At 49.5% G+C, this 24,958-nt stretch overlaps 1 protein-coding gene across 10 annotated transcripts in view; it reads right to left on the bottom strand.

Annotated features, from left to right (window-relative positions):
• EPS15L1 (epidermal growth factor receptor pathway substrate 15 like 1) overlaps positions 1 to 24,958 on the bottom strand; it is a 93,319-nt gene that overhangs the window by 11,432 nt on the left and 56,929 nt on the right. For 4 of the 10 annotated variants that reach the window (XM_036032490.1, XM_028519320.2, XM_036032492.1 and 1 more), the window contains 7 exons: positions 20,691 to 20,814; positions 19,696 to 19,746; positions 18,458 to 18,594; positions 14,385 to 14,445; positions 13,514 to 13,596; positions 6,364 to 6,496; positions 3,971 to 4,018 (listed from right to left, as the gene is read on the bottom strand). In XM_036032490.1, the coding sequence (XP_035888383.1) occupies positions 3,971 to 4,018; positions 6,364 to 6,496; positions 13,514 to 13,596; positions 14,385 to 14,445; positions 18,458 to 18,594; positions 19,696 to 19,746; positions 20,691 to 20,814 (637 nt within the window). The remainder of the gene's footprint in view (positions 1 to 3,970; positions 4,019 to 6,363; positions 6,497 to 13,513; positions 13,597 to 14,384; positions 14,446 to 18,457; positions 18,595 to 19,695; positions 19,747 to 20,690; positions 20,815 to 24,958) is intronic. The other 6 variants (XM_028519321.2, XM_036032495.1, XR_003685085.2 and 3 more) reach the window with 4 other exon arrangements.

Here is a 24,958-nt window from a genome sequence, read left to right on the forward strand (position 1 = left end):
GAGACACTAGCTGCACCAGGTGGCGGGGCCCTAGGTCTGCACCACAAGGGCTACTGCCTTTGTTCCTCCCTACAGAGGCACACCGATGCTGCCAGAACGCTGCTTCTGCTTGGGCAGAGGCGCTGTGCCCCCATTTAAGAAAATCACCAGGGTGCCATGCAGCGGGTCTGGAAGTAATAAGAAGGCATGTGTGCATCACAGGGCAAAGTTAAGAGCCCGTCAGGAACTTCCTCCTGCTGTGGGGGAAGCTCAGGAGTCAGGATAGCCTGTAGCAGAACAGGGGACCCCCAACTGCCACTCTCTTTATGACAATCTCCCTCCCAATCAATCACACATGTGCTGTTTTTCAGTTGACAATGGTGGAAGGAGGAGGGGTTTATTCAGTGCTTCCAATGTAAGAAAAACAAGAAAAAATGAGCAACAATGCTCACTCCATCGATAAAAGTGGGAGCAGCACAGGGAGCAGCTTCCTGGCCCCTCACCTTGCTGTAGCGGGAACCAAGGAACTGGGGGAGGGATGGCCACAGGTACACAAGGCACCACAGTGTTTGGGGAGAGGCCCAGGGCAGGGCAGTGGCTCCTGTCTGTTCATCCCCTGGCTCAGATACAGGATGAGAGTTCAGGCTCTTTGCTCCCCACCCTAAGATTGCCCCCTAGGATCCTGGTGGGCTAAGCCAGCTGTACCCTGACTTCCATACTCCAGGACCCCAAGCCTGGGCATTTGCACCACACTGAACAACAGGTGACTACGGTGTCACTCGACTCCCACTCAATTCGCCCTTCTGGGTGCAGGAGGGTGGGTGTGTGCTAAGATAGGCAAATGCTTCTATTTTCAAACTCAGCCGACTTTGCAGAACAGAAATTCACCCAAAGAACAGCCCATCTCCAGGCACTTTACTTGTAAGAGGCTGAGAGTAAAATGACATTTCTCCCTCTGCTGTAGGCAGGGTCCCGCCAGCTCTCCAGCACTCATTCTCAGGAGTCCCGCCCAGCCTGACACAGACCCCGCCAGTGGGCGGGAAAGGCGGCTCCAGAGGCTGGCCAACAGTGCCGAAATCCTCCAGGCTCCTCGAGCTGGCAGTGAACCACTTGTCCCATTCTAGAACTTCATATGTACCCACTGATTATCTCTTTGAAATCATCGTGGGAACGGAATTAAAGTAGTTAACTTCAAGGCTGAGGTGCTAACCGCACGGCTCAACTGGAGAAGCCATTTTAAAAGTGGATCTTGTGTGATAAACATGAGGTCGGGACCCATGTGGGTGAAGGACGACCACCCTGGTTTTGCCTCGTCCTGGCCTCTCAGAACACGGGCAGAGAGCCGAGCACGCACCCGGCCAGCAATTCGGGGCTTCCTGCGTGACCACGTCCTGTTGTGGCAGCTCCCCCGGGATTGCTGAGGTGACCACTGAGCAGGCAGGCTGACCTAAGGGTGGGTGGCAACCAGAAAATTACCCCAAAAAACCCTCCCAGCCAGTCACCCTGTGTGGACTGATGTTCTCAGGAAAAAATGATTTCTTTCTTTTTTTTTCTTTCTTTTTTTTGAGAATTATCTGAATCACACAGGACGCAGGTTAAATAGTATCTTGTTTGCCTATGTTCATCACAAGGATTATGGGATGTGGGAAAGGAGCAAAAGGACCTCGTTAAGTGTGTGCATGGTTTTATTCTGGGGGTGAAAAGGCCATTAGCAGTAATAAAAGGACAATTAAATTGTGGAGAGGTTAAAGGTGACTGGCTGGTTAGCGGTGAAGGCGTGCTAGCTGGTGTCACCGGTGCTGCAGGAACCGCAAAGCAGGGCTGCACTTGCAGGAAGTGGCAAGGGTGGGGCCGGGCACAGGGTCCCACTATCTGTCGCTGTGCGGCAGGAGGCCCAATCACTGACACCCACACAGCCATTTCCTGCACTTGAAAAAAAATCTGTTTCTCCCTTTGCAAATCAACAACTTTTACCTAGAAACTCTTCAGCAGTGAGTTCTGACTGATCTCGATCGCTGCCCGTTGCAGAAAATACACACTGTTTACCTGGGGAGGTGTGTGCAGAGACTCCAACTGACAGGTTTCGGAGCTGTCTGATTTGCATCTGCCTGGAAGAAACCAATTCTCTCAACCCCAAACAGACACCTGCTGGTTACTCAATAGCTTGACAGACCTTTCTAGAAAAGACCTTCAGGCACAGCGAATTCGGTGCCAAAGTCCTGTGAGAGCCCCAAAGGGTGACACAACAGTCCCCAAGGGTGTACTTTCTGGCTGGGGTCAGGGGAGAACTGAGGATTTCAGGGTGACAGTACGACACCAGATCTCTCTCCTGGGAACTTTGGCAAGGCTCCCAGGGAGAGGGTCCCTCTGCTGTGACTGCACAGGCTAACACCTAAATATGTGTTTTTATCGCATGTCAAACTTCAATCAGGCTAAAAAGAACAAATAAAAAACAGTTACCCCAGAATGTGAACACTGCAGCCTCTAGTGCATGCAAAACACCATGCATGACTCAGGCCCAAACATGCGTTTGGTCCTGTACGAGTGGCAATGCTTAGCTTTGCCAGAGGGGCCCCTGGAGCCCTCTTTGTAGTTCATACCACACTCTGACTTTATTCAATGGCAAAAAGGTCTTGCTAACCTGCAGCCTGGTGGGAAGAAAGGATCTCCTGTACACAGGACCCCTGTGTACATACAGCCTACTCCCGGTCTCTCTCGGTTAAAGAAGCCTACAGAAGGGGGCTCCCAGTCCTGGTCCTGTGCCCAGGGTGATGCGTGTCACACACGTCACACTGTGGGTGATCACTGTGCTGGTACTCTACCCGCACAGGCACTTGCTCGGCCAGAGGTGGTCCTGTGCTCAGGCAGGAAAACTGAGGCTCAGCAAGGCTAAGACTCTTGCCCCAAACCCCTGAGGGAGATGAGCAGCAGGGCCAGAATACGAACCCAGGGCTTCCCTCTAACACCTGTCCAGAAACACCTGCCTGGTCCAGCCGGCTCCCTGGGACCTAGTGACACAGGTAGCTCAGCATCAGATTCGCCTGTCCTGGCTTCACACATGGCACCAACTTCAGGTGCAGAGACCCAGCAGGTGGTAGGGACCTGTATGCCTCCTGGACAAGCCAGCCCTAGGTGGGAAAGCGGCGACCTCAGACCCGTGTCCTGTGCAGGGCAGCGAGGTTTTGGAAGAGCAGGCCCTGTCACCTTGGCTTCTGTGAGTGCAGGTTTGAAGGTGTCTTTGGTTTGGAAGAAAAACCATCATCACTGGGCAGTCTGGACTATCCACTCTGCCTGCATCCACAGGGCCACAGAGCCCCTGGATCAGGGTGCCCACCCCACCTCCTCCCCACAGAGCCATGCTGGGATCACCCCCCTACCCCACCCCATGTCAGGAAGGCCCTTGAGTGTGATCACACCCACATTGTATTCCCAGGTGAAGGTGGCCACCCCTCATGTTGGTCACGTGGCCTCGCAAAGCAAGAAACGGTCTGGTCAGTGAGAAGGGCAGAAAAGCACATTCTTTTCTCTTACTTTCAGCCTGTTGGATTCTACTCCTCTTTAAAAACAAAAACCAAAAACCCCCCAACACTTGGACATACCCTTGGCTGCCTCCCATCCTAAGCAACCAAGAGAATAAGAGGGATGCCCCATGTTTCCATAATGAATACTTCAAGCAGGACTTCCCCCGCCACTTATCTGCTGACCTGTCCTGCAAAACCCAGGTAACCACCAGGCTGTGCCCGGTTTAAGCAGCCTTGCTCCATGCGGTGGGCAGTTGGGACTTAAGCCCTTCAACCAGAAAAGCAGCAAGGGGCAGACACCTTCCTCTGCATCTCCAAACTGTCTGACATTTGCCCTGAAATGCAGCTCATAAGAAAGTCAACTACTGGGCTGATGTTGAGTTCTGCAGCTAGTGTTAGAGGTTAGTATGCAATCACAGCAAAACGCCAGCGGAAGCACTCAAACACAACCACCACAGGAATGTACCTACCACCGAGTAGCGTATATAGTGCGGAGCTTTTCTGTTCTGCCATTGCTTCTAGGTAAAGGAATCAGACAAGGCATTTAGGCCTCTACGCAGACACATCATGGCTGGTCACAGAGTAAACACTGCATGTGAGCTGACTGTTTTCCAGAGCACCTTGAACCTCACAGTGTGATTCTCATCACAGCTGTCTATGGGGGTGGGAGGCCTGGTGGGGGCAGCTGCGGGGGAGAGGGGGTAGATCAGCAGGTCTGGGGCTACCCTTGCTGCCACCTCGATGCATGATTTTGGGTGGTCCATGTGGCATCTCTCACTTCCCTTTCCACTCATGGTAAGTAAAGGGCATCACAATGCCTGCCCTGACTTACTTCCAGGTCCTGGTAGGGTCCGGAGAGGTTAACAGTAGAGTGAAAGCTCCCTACAGGTCTGTTGACGTGAACAGGCTATCTGGGGCACCTTACAGGCCAAGGCAGAGTGTGGGTGTGGCAACCCAAAGCCACGAACAAAGGCAGCCTAAGACCTGGGGATACCAGCCCAGATGTCCCAAGGCACGGGGAGCTCTCTAAAAAGCCCAAGCTCTGAAATCAGCTCCAGGGGGCTCACCATGCCCTGGTTTCTAAGTTCATGGCACACGGGAAAAAAGAAGCCAAGATGGGGGAGGGGGCAGGCTCACAGATGGAGACCTGAGGGAAGGAACAGTGAGGGCAAGTTCAATGCAGAGCCAGCACTGATTCAGGGAAGGGCAGGAGGTGGGGTGAGTCTCCAAGGAACCCTGAGAATGAGGCTCGCACTTGCCAACAGATAAGGGCAGCAGCTCCTCCTGAGGTCCCATAACTGCTGCAATGCTCTGCAGGTGTGCACCTATGCAGGACACACACCAGGGTGGATGGATGTGAATATGCGCCCATGTGCGTACAAGCAGTATGTGAACACATGCACACATGTACAAGTGTGTGCCTGCATGTATGTGAGAACTTATGCATGTATGTGCACTGGCTCCTATCTTTGAGGTGAGTGAGGAGGCTCGAGGCCATTCCATCAGGCTGTTGTCAAGGGTCCCCTAAGAGCTGCTCCCTCTGTCTAAGGCACACGCAGCCTCTCAGAGATGGGAGGGAATTCCTCTGTTGTTTTTGCTTTTCTCCTCTGTTATGGTAAATGCCTTTGATGTGTGGCTGACGGAAGTGATCTCTTTATGCATCTGTTTCTGCTCACAGCTCACAGAAAATCGGTTATAAATCCACCAGGCCCATGGACAAACTTTCTCTGACACCTCATCCGTAAGCAGGGCAAACTGGGCTGTGCGAACAGGGTGCCCGTCCTTCTGAGAGAACACCTTGGCCCCAATGACAGGGGAGTAAGGTAGTAAGTTATTAAGAATAACTTGTCCTCTGTTTGTCTCTACTGCCAAGTGCATTTCACGTAGGAAGTACGGGCAGCCTGGGAATGGGGACCACTCATAACTACAGACTCAGGAAGCTGCAATGATGACACAAAGCGGAGCCCCCGGGGCAGACTGAAGGGAAGGAGCAGGCTCAGGAGGGAAGGAGGAGGAGCAGGAGGCAGGACCAAGGGAGCGCCACATTCTACAGACAGTGTGGGTGAGGCTTTGCCTGAAGACACGGGAATGAAAGACGCATGCTGGCCAGGGGGCTGAGGACCTCGGGGTAGGATGGGTAAAGGGGCTGGGCAACTGCAGTGAGTCCCTCCTCGGCTTTTGAGTTGGTGCCTGGCCTATGGGCCTATGATTACCACATAGAGGCCTCGCACATGACTTAAAAGTCTCCAGAATCATCAGAGGGAACCAGGGCCAAGGCTGAGTAAGACGGCAGAACCAGCCACAGTCAGGCAAGGTGGGGCCTACAGGAAACCCCTTGCTGGGAGCCACCTGCTGAGATGCCAGGGTGGGAGTGGAGGAGATCCGGCCTCCTCTGTCAGGCACAGCCAAGGAAGACCCCCTCACCCTGATGCCCCATCCTGAATCCTTAAGCAGTCTGGAGATACTAGATTGAGGGAGCAGGCTCAGCTGCTGTCCGTACCTCTGGGCCACCCTAAGCCAACTTGGGAAAAGCTCACTGAGGTGGGAGGCCAGAGGGACCACAGAGCCCTGACCACATGCTCAGCCAAGGGCTGCGTGGCATGTCTGCTGGCAACAAGGAGGGCCCTGAGCCCTGGGTCTTTGGGAGACCATCCTGAGCCCTGGACAGAACCTGGCCCACAGGATGCCATGGGAGGCGTGCTCTAAGCACACACCACGAGCAGACCAAGGCAAATGGGCAGAGGGGAGACCTTCTTGTTCCGTGTGCAAACCTCAGAGCAAAGCTCTACTCTGGGCCCTCAGTCCCCCACTGTCCTATGACGGTGGGTGGGTGGGTGGCAGCGAGAGAAGAAAGTGTACTGACCGCTGGGCGGTTTAGGCCGTGGAGGAGCAGGTTTCTTCGGAGGCAGAGCGGGAGTGTCCTGTTTACTTTTAAAGGGGTCCTCGGAGAATCCTGCCCCTCCAAAGGAGGAGGTGAAAGGACCAGAAGGTGGGGGCTGTAAGAAAGGACACGAAAGAGAGGCAAAAATAACTGTTAACATGGAGCAGCAGACGTTCACCGAGCCAGCACGAGTACCGAGTGCCCGATGAGGCCCCCACCCTTGGGGTTGTGCAGCTCAGCCCCCACTAGGGCCTGGGGTCTCTCACAAGCCCTCACTTTGCTCCATCCTCAATAGCCGGGGTCCCCTGGCCTGTGAGGGGAATGCCAGCAAGAACACAGAGCAGGTGAGAGCAGCCTTGTCCCCTGATGGGCTCATTATGAGAAGGTGCTCCCTGCCACACACACCATTATGCCTGCACAGGGACATCTTTCCTGACTCCAGGGTCCCCTGAGCCTCCTGCTCACGCCTCAGAAATATGCCCCACTTTCACATCCTTCATTAACTGACAGTCAGCTCTGGGAAAGGGTCAGAAACACACCAGACCCTCTCTGTGCCCCCTGGGGCCAGTGCCCACCTAGTGACTCGAGTCAGAGCCCACACCTGAACACCTGGCCCACCCCCACCCCCATCAGCAGGGACAAGACTGCCTCTGTGGGGCTCTTATCACCTCTGGCCTGGACCCTCCCCAGCCTCTGCTAAGTCTGCTCTCACCAGCAAACTGTTCCACTGTCTCAAACCCAAATTAGACCTTGTCTCCCCAGCAAAAGACCTGTGCATGGAAGATGGGCATGTGGGTGAGTGGGAAGATGATAGGTAGAGATGACAGGTAGGTAGGTGTATTTAAATGAAGATGACAGATAGACAGAAATGACAGGTAGGCAGGTAGATGGCAGTTAGGGTGACAGGTAGTTGGGTAGGTAGGTAGGTGGGAGAAATGACCGGTAGGTGAGTAAGCAGGTAGATAAGCAGAGATAACAGGTACATGGGTAGGCAGGTAGCACTGCACTGCCCCAGCCTACAGGTAACCTCCAAGCACTCTTCATCCCATCTCCACTGCCTAATTCTCTGGTTTCATCCCTGCTGACTCCTTTCTTCCATTCCTCCTGAGGCTCCCTGGTCCCTGGAACTCCTTGGGCCCCATCACTGGGCCCCTGTGCACACAGGGAGCTTAGCTCACCCAGTCTGACACCGGAACCCCTCTGCTTCATTGGAGACTGGCTGGACATCAGTGCCGCCCCCGAACTCCCCCGACACTCCTTTCTGCCAGCTGTGTCTGTAGACAGCCACCATGCTGAAAGGCTTCCAGCCCCATCCCACCTGACTGAGTGGCCTGGAGGGCAAGCTTGAGTCCCCCCTTTCTCTGAATCTGCTATGAGTGAGTGCAGGTGATGGGGACAATGCCAGCTGGCCGAGCCCACCACAGCAGTGACCATTGAGTACACCCCCACCTCTAGCACCAGCACAGCACACCTCCACCGATGGATGGGTGGGTGGCCGCTGACAGGCTGGCTTGTGCCTCGTGACGGGCCCCCCAAAGGAGAAGATCACTTTCTACGGGTGTGGGCACCACTTTCACTAAAATAGAAAATAACTAGAAAAAAGTAGAGCACGGAGATCTATAGGTATCGTTTCACTTTCCAGTTTGTTACCCATGGTCAACTGCAGTCTAAAAATATTAAATACAAAATTCCAGAAATAAGCCATGTTTAAGTTTTAAATCATACACCCTTCTGAGTAGTGTAAATCATCTCTCCGTCGGGCATCTCCACGCTCTAGATGCTCCCTGCAGGAAACCCTAGCTAGCCAGTCACTTAGTGGCTGTCTCGGTGGCCAGACCGACTGTCACTGCATCATAGCACTTGTGCTCAGGTCAACTTTATTTTACTTGACAATGGCCACAAAGCACAAGAGTAGTGATGCAGGCAATTTGGATGTGACCAGAGAAGCTGTAAAGTGCTCCCTTTATGTGAAAAGGTGTGTATTTATAGGAACAAACACACGATCTACAGGGTCCAGTGCTGTGACGGTTTCAGACATCCACCTGAAAGCATGCCCTGTGGTAAGGACGGATTACTGTAGTAGAAATAAAAGGAATTAGTGGAAACAGGGAAAGTCACTAACATGTTCCTCAAAGAGCAAATGCAAGGAGTGGTAGGGCAGAACAGGGTGGGCTACACACAGCAGGAGATGGGGGCAAAAGGGGCACTTTTAATTCTCCTCCCAGGAGGGCAGGCCCAGAGGCAGAAAACAAAGCACACTGGTGGAACTGTCTTGGATGAGCTGGACCCAGCAAACCACTGGAGGAGCAGGGAGAGGGCCTGCCTCCAGCCACCATGTGTTGTGTGGCTGCCCCTCCCCCGGGGCCATCACAGGCACAAGGGCTCAGCCTCCTCTCTCTCTGGTATCTAGTCATAGCCATTAGTCCCAGGCAGGGGAGAAGCTTCTGCACACTCAGCGGACCCCACTGGACACCCTGTTCCTACCCCCAACATTCTGATGCTGCCTGTGTAGGAGACGCTGATTCTATGTTGATCTTCTCACACCATCTTCCCAATGACCTGGGGAGGGAATCCTACTATCAACACTTCTGTTTTATACACAGGGAAACTGAGGCAGTTTCCAGTCCACGGCACCTCACTGGTGGAGTCAGGGTGGGAACCCATGACATCTGCCTCCCAGGACTGGACTCCTGGGCCCTGCCCTAGGCTGCTGGCAGTCTGCCCCCACCACCCCCGTGGTAGGTCTCGGACCACATTCTGGGCAGAGTGTCCCTGTCCTCAGGCTTGTGAAGGAGACACACGTGGATACAGGCAAGAGGTACAGCAGGCCAAGCGGTCAGTGGGTAGAAGGCCCCAAGGAAGATGGGGATCTGCAACTCCCCCAGGTTCATTTCTCTCCCAAGACCACCCTAGTTCCAGGTGTGCGGGGCTGCCAGGGCTGAGGCAGGGCACACTCCCTCCTCCACAGCTGCTGCTCTCCTCTCTCAGGCTCTATGGTCACTTATTCTTTTAGATAAGAAAGTCAGGGAGTTTGTTGGCAAAACAACCTTGAGCAGCAAAACAACCTTGAGCAGCAAAATCTGCTGCTAGAGTTTCTGGAACGTGTATCTGGACAGGCTACAGAACACGGTGTCGGGATGGAGTCTGGAAGCCCAGCCCTGCCACCTACTAACAGCCTCAGGGCCTCAGTCACCTCATCTGTGAAGATGACAATAATGACGAGGCCTCAGCTCACAGGGCTGCGGCCAGAACACGACAAGGTCATGCATGCATCTATCTCTTCAGCTGGCTCTCAGACAAAATCGGCATAAAGAAGCATGGTTATTTTTTTTTAAAGATTTTATTTATTTTTAGAGAGGGGAGGAAGGGAGAAAGAGAGAGAGAGAGAAACATCAATGTGTGGTTGTTGGGGGTCATAGCCTGCAACCCAGGCATGTGCCCTGACTGGGAATCGAACCTGCAATGCTTTGGTTCGCAGCCCGTGCTCAATCCACTGAGCTACGCCAGCCAGGGCAAGAAGCATGGTTATTAACATGCCAAAGATGGGGATGTGATTAGAATTCTTTCTCATGCCACAGAATCTGCAAACAGCCCATCAGCTCCTGACACTTGGCCGTTCCCTATTATCCACACGGTCTTTCCTGGGGGCGGCAGCATGAAAGAACTAGGGTGCAGTGGTGACCTGGAGCTTAGCTTTAGAACAGGTGGTTTAGAGTCTATTGTCTGGGAAAGAACACTGGGGTAGGGGCAGAGGAGACGGAGAGGGAACACTGGTGCTTCTGCCTCTGTCAGTCACAGAACACGCCCCAGCCTGTGGCTCCCACACTCCCACCGCACCTGAGACAGGTGGACAGGGATCGAGACTGTTTCCAGAGCAGAGAGGCAGCATGATGGGCCCTGAGGCCCCCAGGCGGACCCCACTTCTGGTCCCAAGTACTGGCAATGTCTCAGCTCTGGGGAAAGGGCGCAAAGGGACACCTGGAGCCCTCTGGACAGAACCCCCATCTCTGCATGCAGAGCCCCCTGGTCCACTTGGCCCGTGTGCCGAGATGACTCTCCCAGCTGGAGCTGCCACCGGCCAGACAGACTCTCCGCCCCTCTGCTTCACAGAGAGCCCGGTGGCCTGCTCCCATGTGAAAGGGTTCCAACCGTAAATGCCTGGGACGCCCACACCAGCGAACTGTATCATTTCTGACACCGAAAAGCCTGTGTCATTTCCGAATCCCAATTTTTACAACTTCAGGTTTCCCAAGAAGCTTCTTTCGGAACCTGACCTTTCCGTCTCAGGCTGCAACTTCAGGGAAAGTCACTATCTTTAGAAGGTTTCAGTAAGCCGGCAGGGGCTCTCGGAGCTAACCCACAGTGAAGTTGCTCAAAAAAAGACAGGAAAGCTACTATGAGAAAAGCAGCTCTAAAAAAAATGTATTTGGAAAAGGGGTGAAAAAAAGCCCTACATAGAAATACCTAGTAAGAAAAGAAAGAAAAACTGGAACCAGGCTGACAACCAGCCAAGTATTTCACAGATGGCCTTTCTGCAGGAGAGAGGGGTGAAATAATTAAGCTAGGGTTTGTTTTTATTCTCAGATGTTCCCTGAAATCTATTTGGGGAATTTGTTTTGAAAGCAAGGCAACATAAGCTTGATACTGTCTAGAAAACTCTCCTTGGGTCTGGGGGCACTCAGCTAGGAAAGCAGCCCAGAGGGGCCCCCACAGGGATTACCTGGAGGCATACCCCCCCACCCCCGCTACCACCTTCCTGCAGCCACGCAGAGGGTAAGCAACCCTGCTCACATGGGGAAAAGTTGGCAATGTAAAAAAAACAAGAAGCAAAAAAAAAAAAACAACCCACCACCTCTTGTCACTTTACTTTCGTTTCCCTCAGCATTTTATTTATATACATGATGTTCTTGAAAAACAGAAAGAGAACCAAAAGGGAAACACAGACCTACAAGGTTAGGGCTTGGTATTTGGAAGGACTAGTGGCACGAGATCAGGAGCGGACGGGACCGTGGAAACAAAACAATGGGGCACTGCAGACAGATTTTCCATGACCCCATCCAACTCCGTCCCACACAGCGCTGCCAACAGGAAGGGGCGCTGGCTGTGGAGTCGTCAGTGCACGTGTGTGTGCAGCCTGATAGGGACACGGGAACAGGGAGTGGGGAACAGGGCTGTATAAAAAGGGAAAGTGCAACTGCAGGTAGAATGGGAATGGGAAGAAAGACTGAAGGGCTCAGGCTCGGAACTGCCTGGCTCTCGGGTCTTTGCAGAGTCTGCCTGGAGGAGGGCAGGGTGGCAGTGCCTGCCATCGGGACCCCCAGGCTGGCCGTCCTGCCTTGGCCCTCAGAGTCCGCATAGCCTCTACTCAGACACTTCTTGAAATAGCGGCGCCCCTTGTGCACTCATCCTTGCCCTAATCAGACTGCTGCTAGCTCTCACTCCCTCTGCCTCTGGGGCACACCTCCTATAGGGAGATGACCCACCAGACAGCTTGAGAATCCAATGCAAACCCGTCTTTGGGAATGGCTGCCACCATGTGGTAGGTTTTCTGATTTCAGGAGATGCTTTCCCATCCCCTAAGCCGGGACAGACTCTGAGGGCACTTAGCTCCGCTCAAGGAGTGCAGGCACATGTCACAGCCGCTAAGCAACAGGCAAATGTGAGGAATAAGCACCTGGTGCCTTTCGGCTAATCCCAGACAACACCCCAACTGTCAGGGTCACAGTGTTTCCATATGAGGCATGGAGGGACACTCCCTCCAGTCACTGGGAGAAAAAAGGCTACAACACCAGCACCTCTGGGCTCCCTCTGGGAGTGGCTGATGGGCACATAGCTCTGCCTCTTCCAGAAGCTGGATTTGCTACGTTGACAGTTAGGCTCGCGCGCTTCTTTGAAAACCTAAACAGAATCTCAAATGCTTCTCGGAAGCTACATACCACAATCACACATTGCTAACCACAAGCGCTTCAGTGCCCAGACAATGTGTGCCCCTAGGGCTGAATGAACATGGAGCAAGCAAGCAGGATGCCCCAAGGAGCTGGCATGGTGGGGGTACCTGTGGGGATGAGTAGGGTGCTCCTTGCTGTGGCTGCATGGCTCCCACATCCTCCAAGGGCTCCCTCCCCAGTCCCTTTGCACCACCTAGCTGTGAGCCTTCCCCAACTACGAAGTAAGATCCACTGAGAATGTATTCTGCTTGTGGCCATCTCCCGACCCAGGGATCAATGGTACCTGGGAGGAGGAGGAGGAATGAATGCAGAAAGCAGGGTTCTACTGTTCTGTGGCCATAGGCTATATTGCATGAGGCTCTTTCTCTTTGAGAGACCCACTCCCTTACCTGCCTGGGGGACTGCCAAGGAGTATACACATGGGTGACCAAAACAGGGTATTCAAGGCCACATGCCCATAATTAAAACGAAGGGACTTTCCAAGTGTTATAAAAATAACAGAAGACCCTCAGCCTGTTGCCTTTCCCATTTGCCAAGGCCCATGTTTTTGACTTCCTAGCGGTTTCTTCTGGAATTTACTTCATTAATCATGGGCTTCTACTGCTAGTTCTGAATCTGTCCATTCTGAACATAATCTACTGCCTGCTTGCTCTGGTAAAAGATGCAGCTCTAACCACACCTCTCCCCCATGCCCCTTTTGGCAGTACCCTGACGTTGTCTAGGTATGGCCATAGTCAGTTAACATACCCAGAACCGCACAGATACAACTGCCCAGCCTGACAATGGCACAAATGTCATCTTTCTTGAACAGTTTACTTTTTACACGTGGATTTATTCACTGAGCTCTCACTTCCCAAACCCTCTGGGGTTCTGTCCAAAAGCAGCTCCAAACACTCAGTCCACTTTTTCCAGATACCTCCCAACTGCCAGCCTGAGGCCCCCAGTTGAGGGCTCGGGCAATTTAGCTCCGAGGAAGGGAAATGGGTCTGACCACAGTCACAGGCACTTTCTAGACCCTGTCCGCTGACTCACAGCCTTGCATGAGGGCACATTTCAGAGTTTGACAGGTACAAAGGAAATACACATGTGGCATCAACAACTCCGCCTGGCAGCCATGACAAGACCACAACAAGAGGCATAAGGACCTTGGCAGAGGCACGGGTGCTCCACGAGAGGGGCTTTACCTTGGACATCTGGCTGAAGTCGGCAAAGCCCTCAGCACTATTGAAGGACCCACTTCCGAAGGGGTCTAAAGTTCCAAAGGGACCTGCAAGCATCACCAACATAGGCAGAGTTACCGGACATCCCAGAACACGCCTCCTGGGGTCAAGGGGAAGTGTTGACTCTCGCTACCCAACAGCTCAGGAAGCAGGAGATTCAGGAGGTCACATTTGTCTGCTGGGGTCATGCATCTGGACGGGATGGTGCCTGCGGTCCCACTGGTTCAGGAGGGGAGTAGGAGGGAGAAGAGGCCACTCGACAGTAAGCCACCACCCACAGGACTGATATGGGGCAGTCACCTGTGGGTAGAGGTTTTTTTGCTGAGCTTTCTCTTTGGTGGGGAGATTTGCCTGGAGTAAACCCCATGTCCACCTGTGATACCAAATTCTGCAACCAACAAGCAAGCTGCCAGGCCAGGCACCAGGACCAGGTGAGGCCTATTCCCAAAAGCAAGGTGGAGTCTGCAAATGCTCCCCTCCCTCGAGGTACTTACCCTTGATCAAACTTTGGATACTTTTACAAAAAAAATTCCAAAGTACAAACCAAAGATTTATACAGAGGAATGAGTAAAGAGGAACTCATAATATTGGTGTTATTACTGAATTAATTCCTACTGCTAAGCTTCCTTTTCAGAGAGATGCCAGCACTTACTTGGGAAGATGAGCAGCCGGGGGGATTCTGGTTGAACTACCCCAGGCAAGGGTCTGGGTATCACTGACTAATGACATAAACACTGAGGACACACCAATTTTGGAAATGAAATCATTAACAACTGGGTGGGCTCCTTCCACTGCCTGAGGAAGAGTCAGAAGGAAAATAAGCCATCAGTCTCACCTGATCCTTTTGAGGAGACACTGGAGGATGAAAAGGGGTCACTGGATTCAAAGGGGTCGAGCTGAGTGAAAGGAGAGAGGAAAGAGTGAAAAGCAGTTTGTTTGTTGCACTGCCCATTCATTCAAATTTTCCTGATGTCTACACGCACTGTATCTGGTACTGGGTCTTGAGGAAGATAAAACCATTAAAACTAAACCCTGAACAAAATAAACAACAACCTGAAGGCTCAGGACATGAACCAAAGCAGGAAGGCTTTGGAGGAAAATTCAAATGTGGCAGAAAAAAATAGTACAGCTGACCCTTGCACAACGTGTTAGGGGCAATGACCCCCCCACACACACACAGTTGAAAATCAGCATATGAATATAGTCTACTTTCCACATATGCCAATCCCGACCATAGTTGACCCACAAACAATTTATAAATGAAATAGGTGGGCCCACATACTGTACAAGGTTGAGTTTTGCATTTTGACAGCTATAGTGTGAAGGTATAGGAAGGCTAAGACTTCAATAAAAACAAAGTCATCTTTCTGGCCTGAAGACCAGGGGGTGAAGGCCTAAGGACAACCACACCCATGGAGAAGGGGCAGGGATCCAGGAAGGAAAGAAAGAGCATGGAAGCCCCAGATTCCACGATCAGCTCTGCCCAAGTCTCAGGCTTAACCCTGCCCAAGTCTCAGGCTTAACCCTGCAGTCAGAGCAATCTACAGCTAAGGCCAGAGGGAAGGAACCACCGGTAAGAGACAGGGAGTTTGAAGTGTGAGTCTCACTGAGTTAATGGCCTAGTGAAACAAAACCACTCAGGCTCTTTGGAGGAATGTAACAGAACCCAGTGTCCACAACAAAGCACCCATGATGCACAGGAAATGTTTCCAAATGATTCAATATACAAGAACCAGAAAAATGTAGCCAGTTCTCAAGGGAAAAAACAATCAATGGAGCCAATCCCAGACGATCCAGAGGTTGGAATTCTCAGATGATGACAACTTTAAAGTAGTGATAACTGTGCTCAATGAGATAAAAATATGCTCAAATAAAAAGATAGGGAGATCTTGGCAGAGACACAGAAGCTCTACAAAAGAAACAAATGAAAAATCTAAAACTGAAAAGTCTAACATCTGAAATAACTTCACTAGGTTGGCTGAACAACAAATGGCAGAAAAAAAAGTGAATGAAGTTGAAGACAGATCAGTAGAAATTCCCAATCTGAAGGAAAAAGAAAAAAATGACAAGAAAGCAGGGCTTCAAGACCTTGTGGGAACATTAGCAAAAGGTCTTAATGTGTAACCATAAGCCCACAAAGAAAGGAGAGACAACAGGGTATAAAAAGAAAATATTCAAAGAAATAATGGCTGAAAACTTGCTAAATTTGGTGAAAGACGTAATTTACAGACATTAAAAACCTCAGCAAATCGCAGACAGCATACATACAAAGAAAACCACATCCAGAGACTTCATGGTCAAACTACCGAAAAGCAAAGATAAAGAGAGGCTCTTCAAAGCAGCCAGAGAAAACAACACATTGCATCGAGGGGGACAACTGCCAGAACACTGACAACGCAACGCCAGAGACAGTGAACGCCAGAAGGCCAAGAACAACGTCCAAAGAGTGCCAAAAGGAAAAACTACTACCAGGCCAGACACAGAGACCCTTCCAGAATGTCAACGAAGCAGACCAGCATTACCAGAAATGCCAAGGGAAGTTCTTCCAGCTAAAGGAAAATGAAAAATCAGATTTTGAGAAAGGAATGAAGAGTGTTAAAGATGGTACATCTATAGGTTAAAAAAAAAAAGCACTTTTCTTCTCTTTAATGAACTTTAAAGTTTCTTTAAAAAATACAATTGGTTAAAAGAAAAATTGTAACACTGTCTTACAGAGTTTATAATACACGTAGATGCTTTACACTCACAGGACAGCTATAACGTAAGAGGTGCTGCTCGTTGAGGGGAGGTGGATAAAGGAACCTATGTGATTGCAAGTTTTCAACATTTTACATTAATTGTAATATTAACTTCAAGTAGCCTATGAAAAATTAAGAGCGTATATTGTTAATTCCTAAAAAATAATGAAAAGTAGTGTAATTAAAAGGCCAATAAGTATAAGAAAATTAAATTTTAGAAGATACTCGAATAATCCAAAAGAAGGTAGGAAAGGGAGAACAGAAGTACAAAACAAAGAGGATTCAAAGCAAGCAAATAATAAAATACTAAATTTAAAATGAACCATACCAATAATTACATCAAATGTTAAGGGATTACACATTCCATTTAGAAGGCACAGATTTTCGGGCTGGAGAGAAAAGCAAGTCCCAACTACATATTGAACTCAAAAGGCACCCTTCATATATAAACAAACACCAAATAAGTTGAAGGTAAATGAGTGCAAAAACATACATGATGCAAAGAGTAAGTAAGCTAAAGGAGGATAAAGTGGCTACTTTAAATGTGTGATAAAATAGATTTCAAGACAAAGATATAACCAGAGGAAAAAAAGAAACCCTTTATAATGATAAAAAGATCACTGCATCAGACAACAATCATGCATGTATAGGCACTTGACAAAGTCTCAAAATATATGAAGAAAAAAATACACACACACACACAGACATAACCTGAACAACACTATCAACCGCTTTGACCTAACTGGCTTTTATACCATGACACCCAATACCTGTGGACATTCTCCCCAGTTGCATGCAATATGTTCACCAATACCAGAAAACAAGTCTCATTAAATTTAAAAGAACTGAAAACATACAAATATATTCTCTAATAACACGCAGGTATTAATTAGAAATTAATGTTATAAGATACCTAATGAAAACAAGCCAAGTATCTGGAAACAAAACAATGTACTTAAAATAATCCATGGCTTGACAGAGAAATCACAAGGGAAACTAGAAAATATCTCAAACTTAAAAACAATGAAGATACAACCTATCATAATATGTGGAATGCAAGCTAAAGCAGTGCTGAGAGATGTGTAGCTTTAAATACATTAGAAAAGTTCTAAAATCAATGGCCTAAAGATGGATCGTAAGATGTTAGAAATAGAAAAGCACAGTAGGAAGAGAGTAATAAAGAGCAAAAATCAGTGAAACAGAAAAACAGAACATTAACAAAGCCAAAAGTTAGTTTGTGGAAAAGATAACAAACTGAGTAAAAAGGAGATGCCATGAGAGATTCTACAGACAGAAATGTTACAGATGAACCCGGCCTTCAGGGGACGAGGGGTCTGGCGGTGCAGACGGACAGGTCCATGAAGAAGAAGACAGCCAGGGGATGTACGAGGTGGGCGCAGAGAGGCGGCCTAGAACACTAAGGGAGGCTACAAACAACCCTCACGTAGTCACAAAAATTCTCTCCTCAATAACAAAAAGTCACTTTTGCTTTTTAAGTCCAGGTTGCCATCAATTTAACACAGTCTGTTGGATCTAATGTTGTGCAACACATGGGTTATTAGATGCTGGGGGTGGGTACACGATGCCACACACATAAATGTAGTCAGGCTGCAGGTCTGGGCATTCCTCCTGCCGTGACTGGGACCCACTGGGGCAGTCTGACCCCAGTGTCACTACCAGTGCTGTGTACTAGGAAGACAGCAGAAGTGGTCATGTACAGACTGGGGTGGTGTGTGGAAGTATGGCACTTCAGTCTGCTCTGTCTTTGGTGGGGGGCAGAGCAGCAGTGGCGGCAGGGGCAGAGCAGAGATCCCTGCAGGCACCTGAGCCCAAAGGGGCATGGAAAGGGACAGACGAATGCATGCTATTAGAGACCCAGCTGTCTCCTGACTAGGACTCCCTCAACCAGTGGCTGTGACAGCCTGCTTCACAGGATGATCCTGGCAGGGATCCACAGGAACAGCCACTCAGCCTCCCAATAATGAGAGCTGGCCCATGACAGAACTTCTAGAGAACCACCTAGCCTCACACAGCCCGCAGTCGTCAGGCTGAGCAAGCACAGTTCAAATGACGGAGTCCTGACTCAACCCGAGGGAGGACAAGGATGGGCTGCCTTCACACACGCGCAGGGCACACACAGGTTGCGCCTCTGCCTTCCTGCATCACTCACCTTTGAAGATAAGGAAGGGTTTTTCGTGAATGGGTCTGAGGTAAACGGGTCATTCTTTGTCTGTTTCTTAAAGAAGTCATCGGGGGCAGAGCCACTGAACGGGTCGCTTTCTTTGAAAGGATCTCCTCCAAATGGATCTAGAAAGTGTTTTTGGAAAGTGAGGAAAAGAATGTGCCGTGAATAAAATGTTTAGTGAAAGAAGCTAAACATGAAAGAACACATAACTGATTGATGCCATTCAGGTGAAATTCTAGAAAAGCTACAAACCACAGCGACAGAGAGCAGGTCAGCGGCTGACAGGGACCTGGGGGCTGGAGGAGAGCCCCAGCAGGGAGCCTTTCGGGGCGACAAAAACATCTGATCTCCCACATGACTGGGCTCTCTCGTCCAAACTCATCTCGTGACACGCTTACAACTGCTGAATTTTGTTGTGTATAAGTTACACCTCTCAATAAAGCTGACTTTTGAAGGAATAAAAATAAACCATGTGGGCAAATCCACAGAAACAGAAAAGGAGATCAGTGGTTGACAGGGCCTAGGGGGGAGAACATGGGGAGTGGCTGTCAGTGGGGAAAAGGCCTTCACCCTTGTGGGGTGATGACAATGTTCGGAAACTAGACAACTGTGGTAGTTGTAGAACGTTGGGAATGTACTAAATGCTAGTGAATTGTTCACATAAAAACTGTTAATTTTGTGGTATGTAAATTTTACCTCAGTAAAAAAATAAAGAAAAAAATAGGCAGCATGATCCCAACAGCAAAGCCACCGTGTGTTCATTCCCCTCAAATGTGGGAAGCGGGCACAGTGACTGGAGGAGGGGGAAAGCCACCGGCACCAGGAGGGAACCGGACACAAGGCTTCCCAACACATGTTGCGGCCACTCCTGGGGTGTGTGGACAGAAGTCCCACTGTGTGCGGGTACTACACAGGACCCCTTGAAGCGGCCACAGGTGACACAAGCAGGAACAAGTGATCGAGTTGCTGTGTGTGTCACCTGGCTAGCGGGAGCTCCTTTCCTACTTCTGTTGGGAGACTGGCAACAGGGGCACCCCAACTGCGAAAGAGAGGGACACAGTAACTGACAGTTTCCTTCAGAAAGGAAGCTCCCTACTGCCATGTGGCGGGGGTCCTGGTGGAGGAGACTGGAAGGGGTCTTCCATTGCCCTCAACTTGCACTAGGAACAGGACTATTCTGAGGATGGGTCCACGAAACATGTCCTTTGATGGAGGGCTTTTACCTGTGGAAGCTGTCTGCTGCTCTGCAAAAGGGTCGCTCTGGAACGGGTCACCTACATTAGAGGAGAAAGGAACACTTAGCTCTATGGTAAAAATGAACCTGGGGTATCAAATTGGGAGAGCAGGGAAGGCCACGGGCTGAGGCAGTCTTCCGTAGCAAGGGTGTTTAGCATGGAATGAAACGTATTGTTGGCTGCTCAAATGGGCCCAAGTCAGAGAAAACGTACAAGGCAGGGTTCACTCTTCTCCTTCCATGCCTCATGTCACTCCTGTATCTCACGCCCCCTCCCCAAATCCCCCTGGCTACAGGAACAGGGGGCTGGGCTGCCGCAGCCCTCAACCAAGTGGTCTGCCCCGCAGCTGTGGTGAACTTGGTGTAGCTAAGCCTCAGGAGCTGCCTAGTTCATGCTGGGACCTAAGGTGCTCCCCTCCAAATCTGCAACTGGAAAGGCTCCTGTTGCCACTCCCTGCCTCGGCATTTTTCTCAGAAACGTACAGATAGCCTTCCTGGAAATACTGTTTTGCTCTAAGAAAAAAAAAATAAAGGGAGAAACTCAGAAAATCTTGTTTCTAGAAATTCTTTGTTATTTTTTGACTCATATGTGGCCCTGGGTAAAGCCACCCGTCAAGACTGTAGGTTCTGTGGCGATCTTTGTCAATCAGTAGGTCACCTCGTAACCATTACTGCATCTGATGATCTCACCGGCCCTTCCTTCCAGCAGGTGAGGAAGAGTATGCCACCCACTGGTGGAGGGGCCTGAAGTGCAGAGGGAGGGCCTAGGGGCTGAGCAGGCAGAGCTCCTCAGGCCACACCCCAGTGCCTCGGCTCTTTGGTCAGCTGGGGGAGGGGCAAACTCAAAAGGCCCACGAGGCTCAGAAAATTCCTTTCCTCCTCCATTTCAGAGGGTGATACCTCCCAATTATTCTAGCCCCTGAACAACCCTAAATGGCACAAACTCAACAGCCTACCAGTGAGAGTGGGAGCCAAGTGAGATACCTTTGAAGGGATCAGCTCCTTTAAATGGGTCGGATTTGAAGGGGTCTTCTGCCTGGAAAGGATCCGGATGCAATTCTTGGGTGTTGTTGCTAAATAACAAGGCTTTATTTTTGAAAGGATCATCCTAAAATTTTGTGAAGAGATAGGACAGGGATTTTATTATTTCAGATTTAAAGTGAAGTACAGAACTCCATATCTAACTCATAATTTTTCTCTAAGTGCTATGACCCCAAAGAGAATTCCTTCAAAAATCATTGAAGAAGGACTTTAGTTAATAATATTGTGTTGACAGTGATTTATTCATTGTGACAGAGGTACCACATAAGATGTTAACAGGGAAAGCTGAGGGTGGGGTATATGGGAACTCTCTGTATCACCTTGGCAATTATTCTGTAAGTCTAACACTCTTCTAAAATAAGTTTATTTAAAAATCATTGAGTGGAAGCAACCCAAGCATCCACAGATGGATGGATGAATGAATAAACAAAATGTGGTATATGCATGCAATGGAATATTATTCAACCATAAAAAGGAAAAAATTCTGACACCTGCTACAACATGGATGAACCTTGAGTTTATTACGCTGAGTGAAATAAACCAGTCACAAAAGGACATACATTGTGTGATTCCACTTACATGAGGTCCCTACATTAGTCAGATACAGCTACAGAAAGGAGATGGTGGCTGCCAGGGGCTGGGGAGGGGAGAATGGGGAGTGAGTGAGTGAGGGGGACAGGGTTTCAGTGTGGGAAGATGAGGAAGCTCTGGAGACAGGTGATGGTGATGGCTGTGCAACAGTGTGAATGTGCTGAATGCCCTGAACTGTGCGCTTAAAAATGGTTAAATGGTAAATTTTGTTATGTGAATTTTACCACAATTAGAATTTTTTTAAAAAACCACTGAAAAAAAAATATTTTTGGAAATCTCAAAAAGAAAATACAGTAGGCCACCCAACTGCAGCATGGGACTCTTCAAAGGTGTGACCTCCCTCAGTCATCTTGACCTCAGAAAGTGTGCGGGCATTTTAAAACATGCTATTTCCACACCAAGAAACATGCTGGCTATTTGCATGCTGGGAGGAAGTGAGTGCTTATGCAGTTAGAACTACTAGAGCATATACACCACTTTGCATTTTTTTTAAAGTGCTTATTTCTAGAAACAACAAGCATATTTAAATCAGAAGAAAAAAATTTGCTTTTGAAGAGTACATGTTTATAGTGGAAATGGCCTGAAAGGGGGGGGTGTTTGCAATGTACATGGGAACGATGCACTTGGTTTAGAAATACTGAGTGTATTTTGGCTAATAAAGCCACATTCATGGTAAAAACACGAAGGTTTCACTGTGATATTAAAAAGTACAACATCCTCCTTGACTCTGGTGAATGTGTGGGCATCCATGGGGCTGGCACATGAATCCATTATTCCAACCAACCAAAACCAAATAAAGGAGCTGGAGCTTGGGTCAAAATACACACAGCGGTCACAGGGAAATGACATCAAAGCTGCCAAAGAAAGATTCCTAACAAGGCTTCCCACCACATGGGACAGTCCACCTGTGGCCAGAGGGCGGAGGGTGGGGTGCGTGGTGCGTGGCCTCGGTGGGCGATGGGTCTCAGAGGTAGCGGGCTAACAGGAGAGAAAGTCATGGGCTTTGGAAAAACAAACCAACACCCCTGGCCTCTGAAGAACATGAAGCAATTTTTCTTACCTGGGAAAGATTATCTGGAGCCTCCTGCCAGAAGTGGGGAAACCTTCCCAAGGTGGGGAAGCCACGCCAGATTCTTAGATAAGTACAGAGGTCTGCAAGCACCACGTCTGGTGGCAGAGTGCGGTTCTGTGAGGCCACTGTGATGCCAATGACCACAAGGTGGGTGCCCAATGAGCACCCAGTGGAGCTCTCAGACACAGAAAACATGATGGAATCTCAATCTAAGGAAGCCAGGCACCCAGGAGCAAAATAAGCCTCTTGAACTGCACCGTGGGGCAAAGTACCTGCTCCAGAAGGATCAAGAAGGACAACAACATGGAGGAAGTAGGGTGTTAAGAGTGACAGCTTAGCCTCAGAACAGAAGCATCTATTTTTAATTGGCACTGGTTTACAAGTTGGTTGGATTTCTTTGTTTTGGTTTGGTTTTTTTAAATGTTCCCCCTCATCACTTGGAAGACTGCCAAATAGCAGTGGACAATAGCAGAGAAAAAACTGATTCTAGGGGCTCGGGCCATGAGCACCCTGAACTGAAAGTCCGGTCTGCACTCTCTGTCTTGGGAGCGATGATTTCCCTGAGGCAGCCATTGCTCTCTCCCCTTCAAGGGAGAAGCCTCAGAAGACCCCAGTAGGATTCATGCGCTTAGGGTAACCACAGGGGTTTGGAGTCCATTTCACAGATTCACAGCAAAAAACTAGACTTCTCCTGGTACAGAGATACTATAACCTCCCCCATCCACAAGAACTGAGCCATCTGCCACCTCAGGAGATGTGAGTGCAGCAGAACAGCACAGGGTGAGTGACAGATCCCTTGGTGGAAGTAAAACACCTTCAGTCATAAGTTCAGTGACCAGTCTCAAGTTCTGTACTTTGTAGGAAACAGACATGACAACTGTGGACAGGCACAGAAGGGCTTCTGTGACAGTACTTCCCTTTACAAGGGGCTGGGCAGCAGGGTGCTGTAGCGAATGAGCTCTCTGAAAAAAGTCCTTATGGGCAGCATCTGCCAAATTCCCATGGTGTAAATACTCACACTGTGGCCAATTTCAAGTTACCAAAAGTTGAACAACTAGCTTACAAAGTTCCTACCTATAATCAGTTCTGGAATGTCAGTAACACTGGCTCCCGTGTGCTGCTGGGACTAGATATGACAGACAACCCAGTCTTTTGGGATGAATTCTCGTCGGCAAGGCTGAAATCTAGGATGACGTATAACCTACTCCCTACTTGATAAGTTAGTTGGGTATTGGCATCAAGGGCAAGAGGCCAGTATATTCATCATCTGATGAGAGAAAAGACATAATTATGGCTTTAAGAATCCTGTGTCTCTTGGACAACATAACATGGTGTGAACTTAACACTAAATTTAGTAATTTCAGTAGAAGTGCCCAGGCTCAGAAAGGCATCGATGCAGCCCTGTGGTCACACTCATCCCAGGACTCAGTGCTCCCCTGCACCCTCCTGAAAGAGAATGAAGAGCCCTGTCTCCTCTGGAGCAGTCTTGAAATGTTCAGCAGTAAATAAAAAGCCCTCTTCAAAGTGTTTATTAAGAAATGGAAACAAACCAAAAAAATGCTTTAAAATCTGTATTTGTACAAGATAAATACAGTTGTTCTTTCAGACACCAGTTGCAAGTTTCTACATAACATATCTGACCTCCGCATTCCCAGATGAATTGACTACCACATAAACACTGCTCCGCTTAGCAGGACACCAGTAAAGGAAGACAAAAAAACCTTGGGGAGGGGGGAGAAATCACTGGCCACTTGCAAAAATTGCCACTTCACTGCCAACTTTTATCCAAGGAAACCGATTTTATCAAAACCTGCCAGAGGGTTTAAGGGCAAGGTGTTCCCTGAACTAGGACAGACCAGACAAGCTGAAAGCCTTGAGGGGACCAGTGACAAGGGGGTAAGTTGGAGCAGGGCCTTGAAAGAGGGAGCCAGACACCACCCAGATAGCACTGGGAAATTCTGCCTCAGGCAGTTCATGAAGAAGGATGTTTGGAGTCCACGGAAAAGTTGACGTGGGCCCAAGAGCAAACAGGGAAGTGTCACCCATTTACAATTCCACAAGAATGAGGAATCTGAATGGCTGAGGAAGAAGCGATGGCAGGAGACAGATGAGAACACCACCAGCACATTCTAAGCAATGTGGGGAAGGAGGCTAAGCTTCCCCCAAAATTCTTGGGAATGAGTACTTGGCTACTGAAAAAAGAAACATGTCAAGGAATGAACATAAAAAGCGAGCCCTGAGAGAGAGAAAGGCTGTATTATTACAAGGAGGAAAGGAATCCAGGAAGCAAACAGGGCCGGGAGCAGAAGGAGGACTTGAAGGAGGAGCCCAGGAAGAGAGAGGTGCAGGGTGTAGGGCGAGCTGCTAAAGGCTTTGGGAGCAAAGCACACCAAATCCATCAAGACCAACCACATCCCACGGGTACCCTCAAGAGCACAGAGACACTTTCCTCAGCCAGACTACGTTGGAAACAACACACACCAGGGCTCAGGGCTACAAAGACAGATTCTGGGAACAGGGACATATGACAATCTGAAGAAAAAGTAAC

The sequence above is a fragment of the Phyllostomus discolor genome, chromosome 8, assembly GCF_004126475.2.
Source record: "Phyllostomus discolor isolate MPI-MPIP mPhyDis1 chromosome 8, mPhyDis1.pri.v3, whole genome shotgun sequence".
Taxonomy (NCBI): Eukaryota; Metazoa; Chordata; class Mammalia; order Chiroptera; family Phyllostomidae; genus Phyllostomus; species Phyllostomus discolor.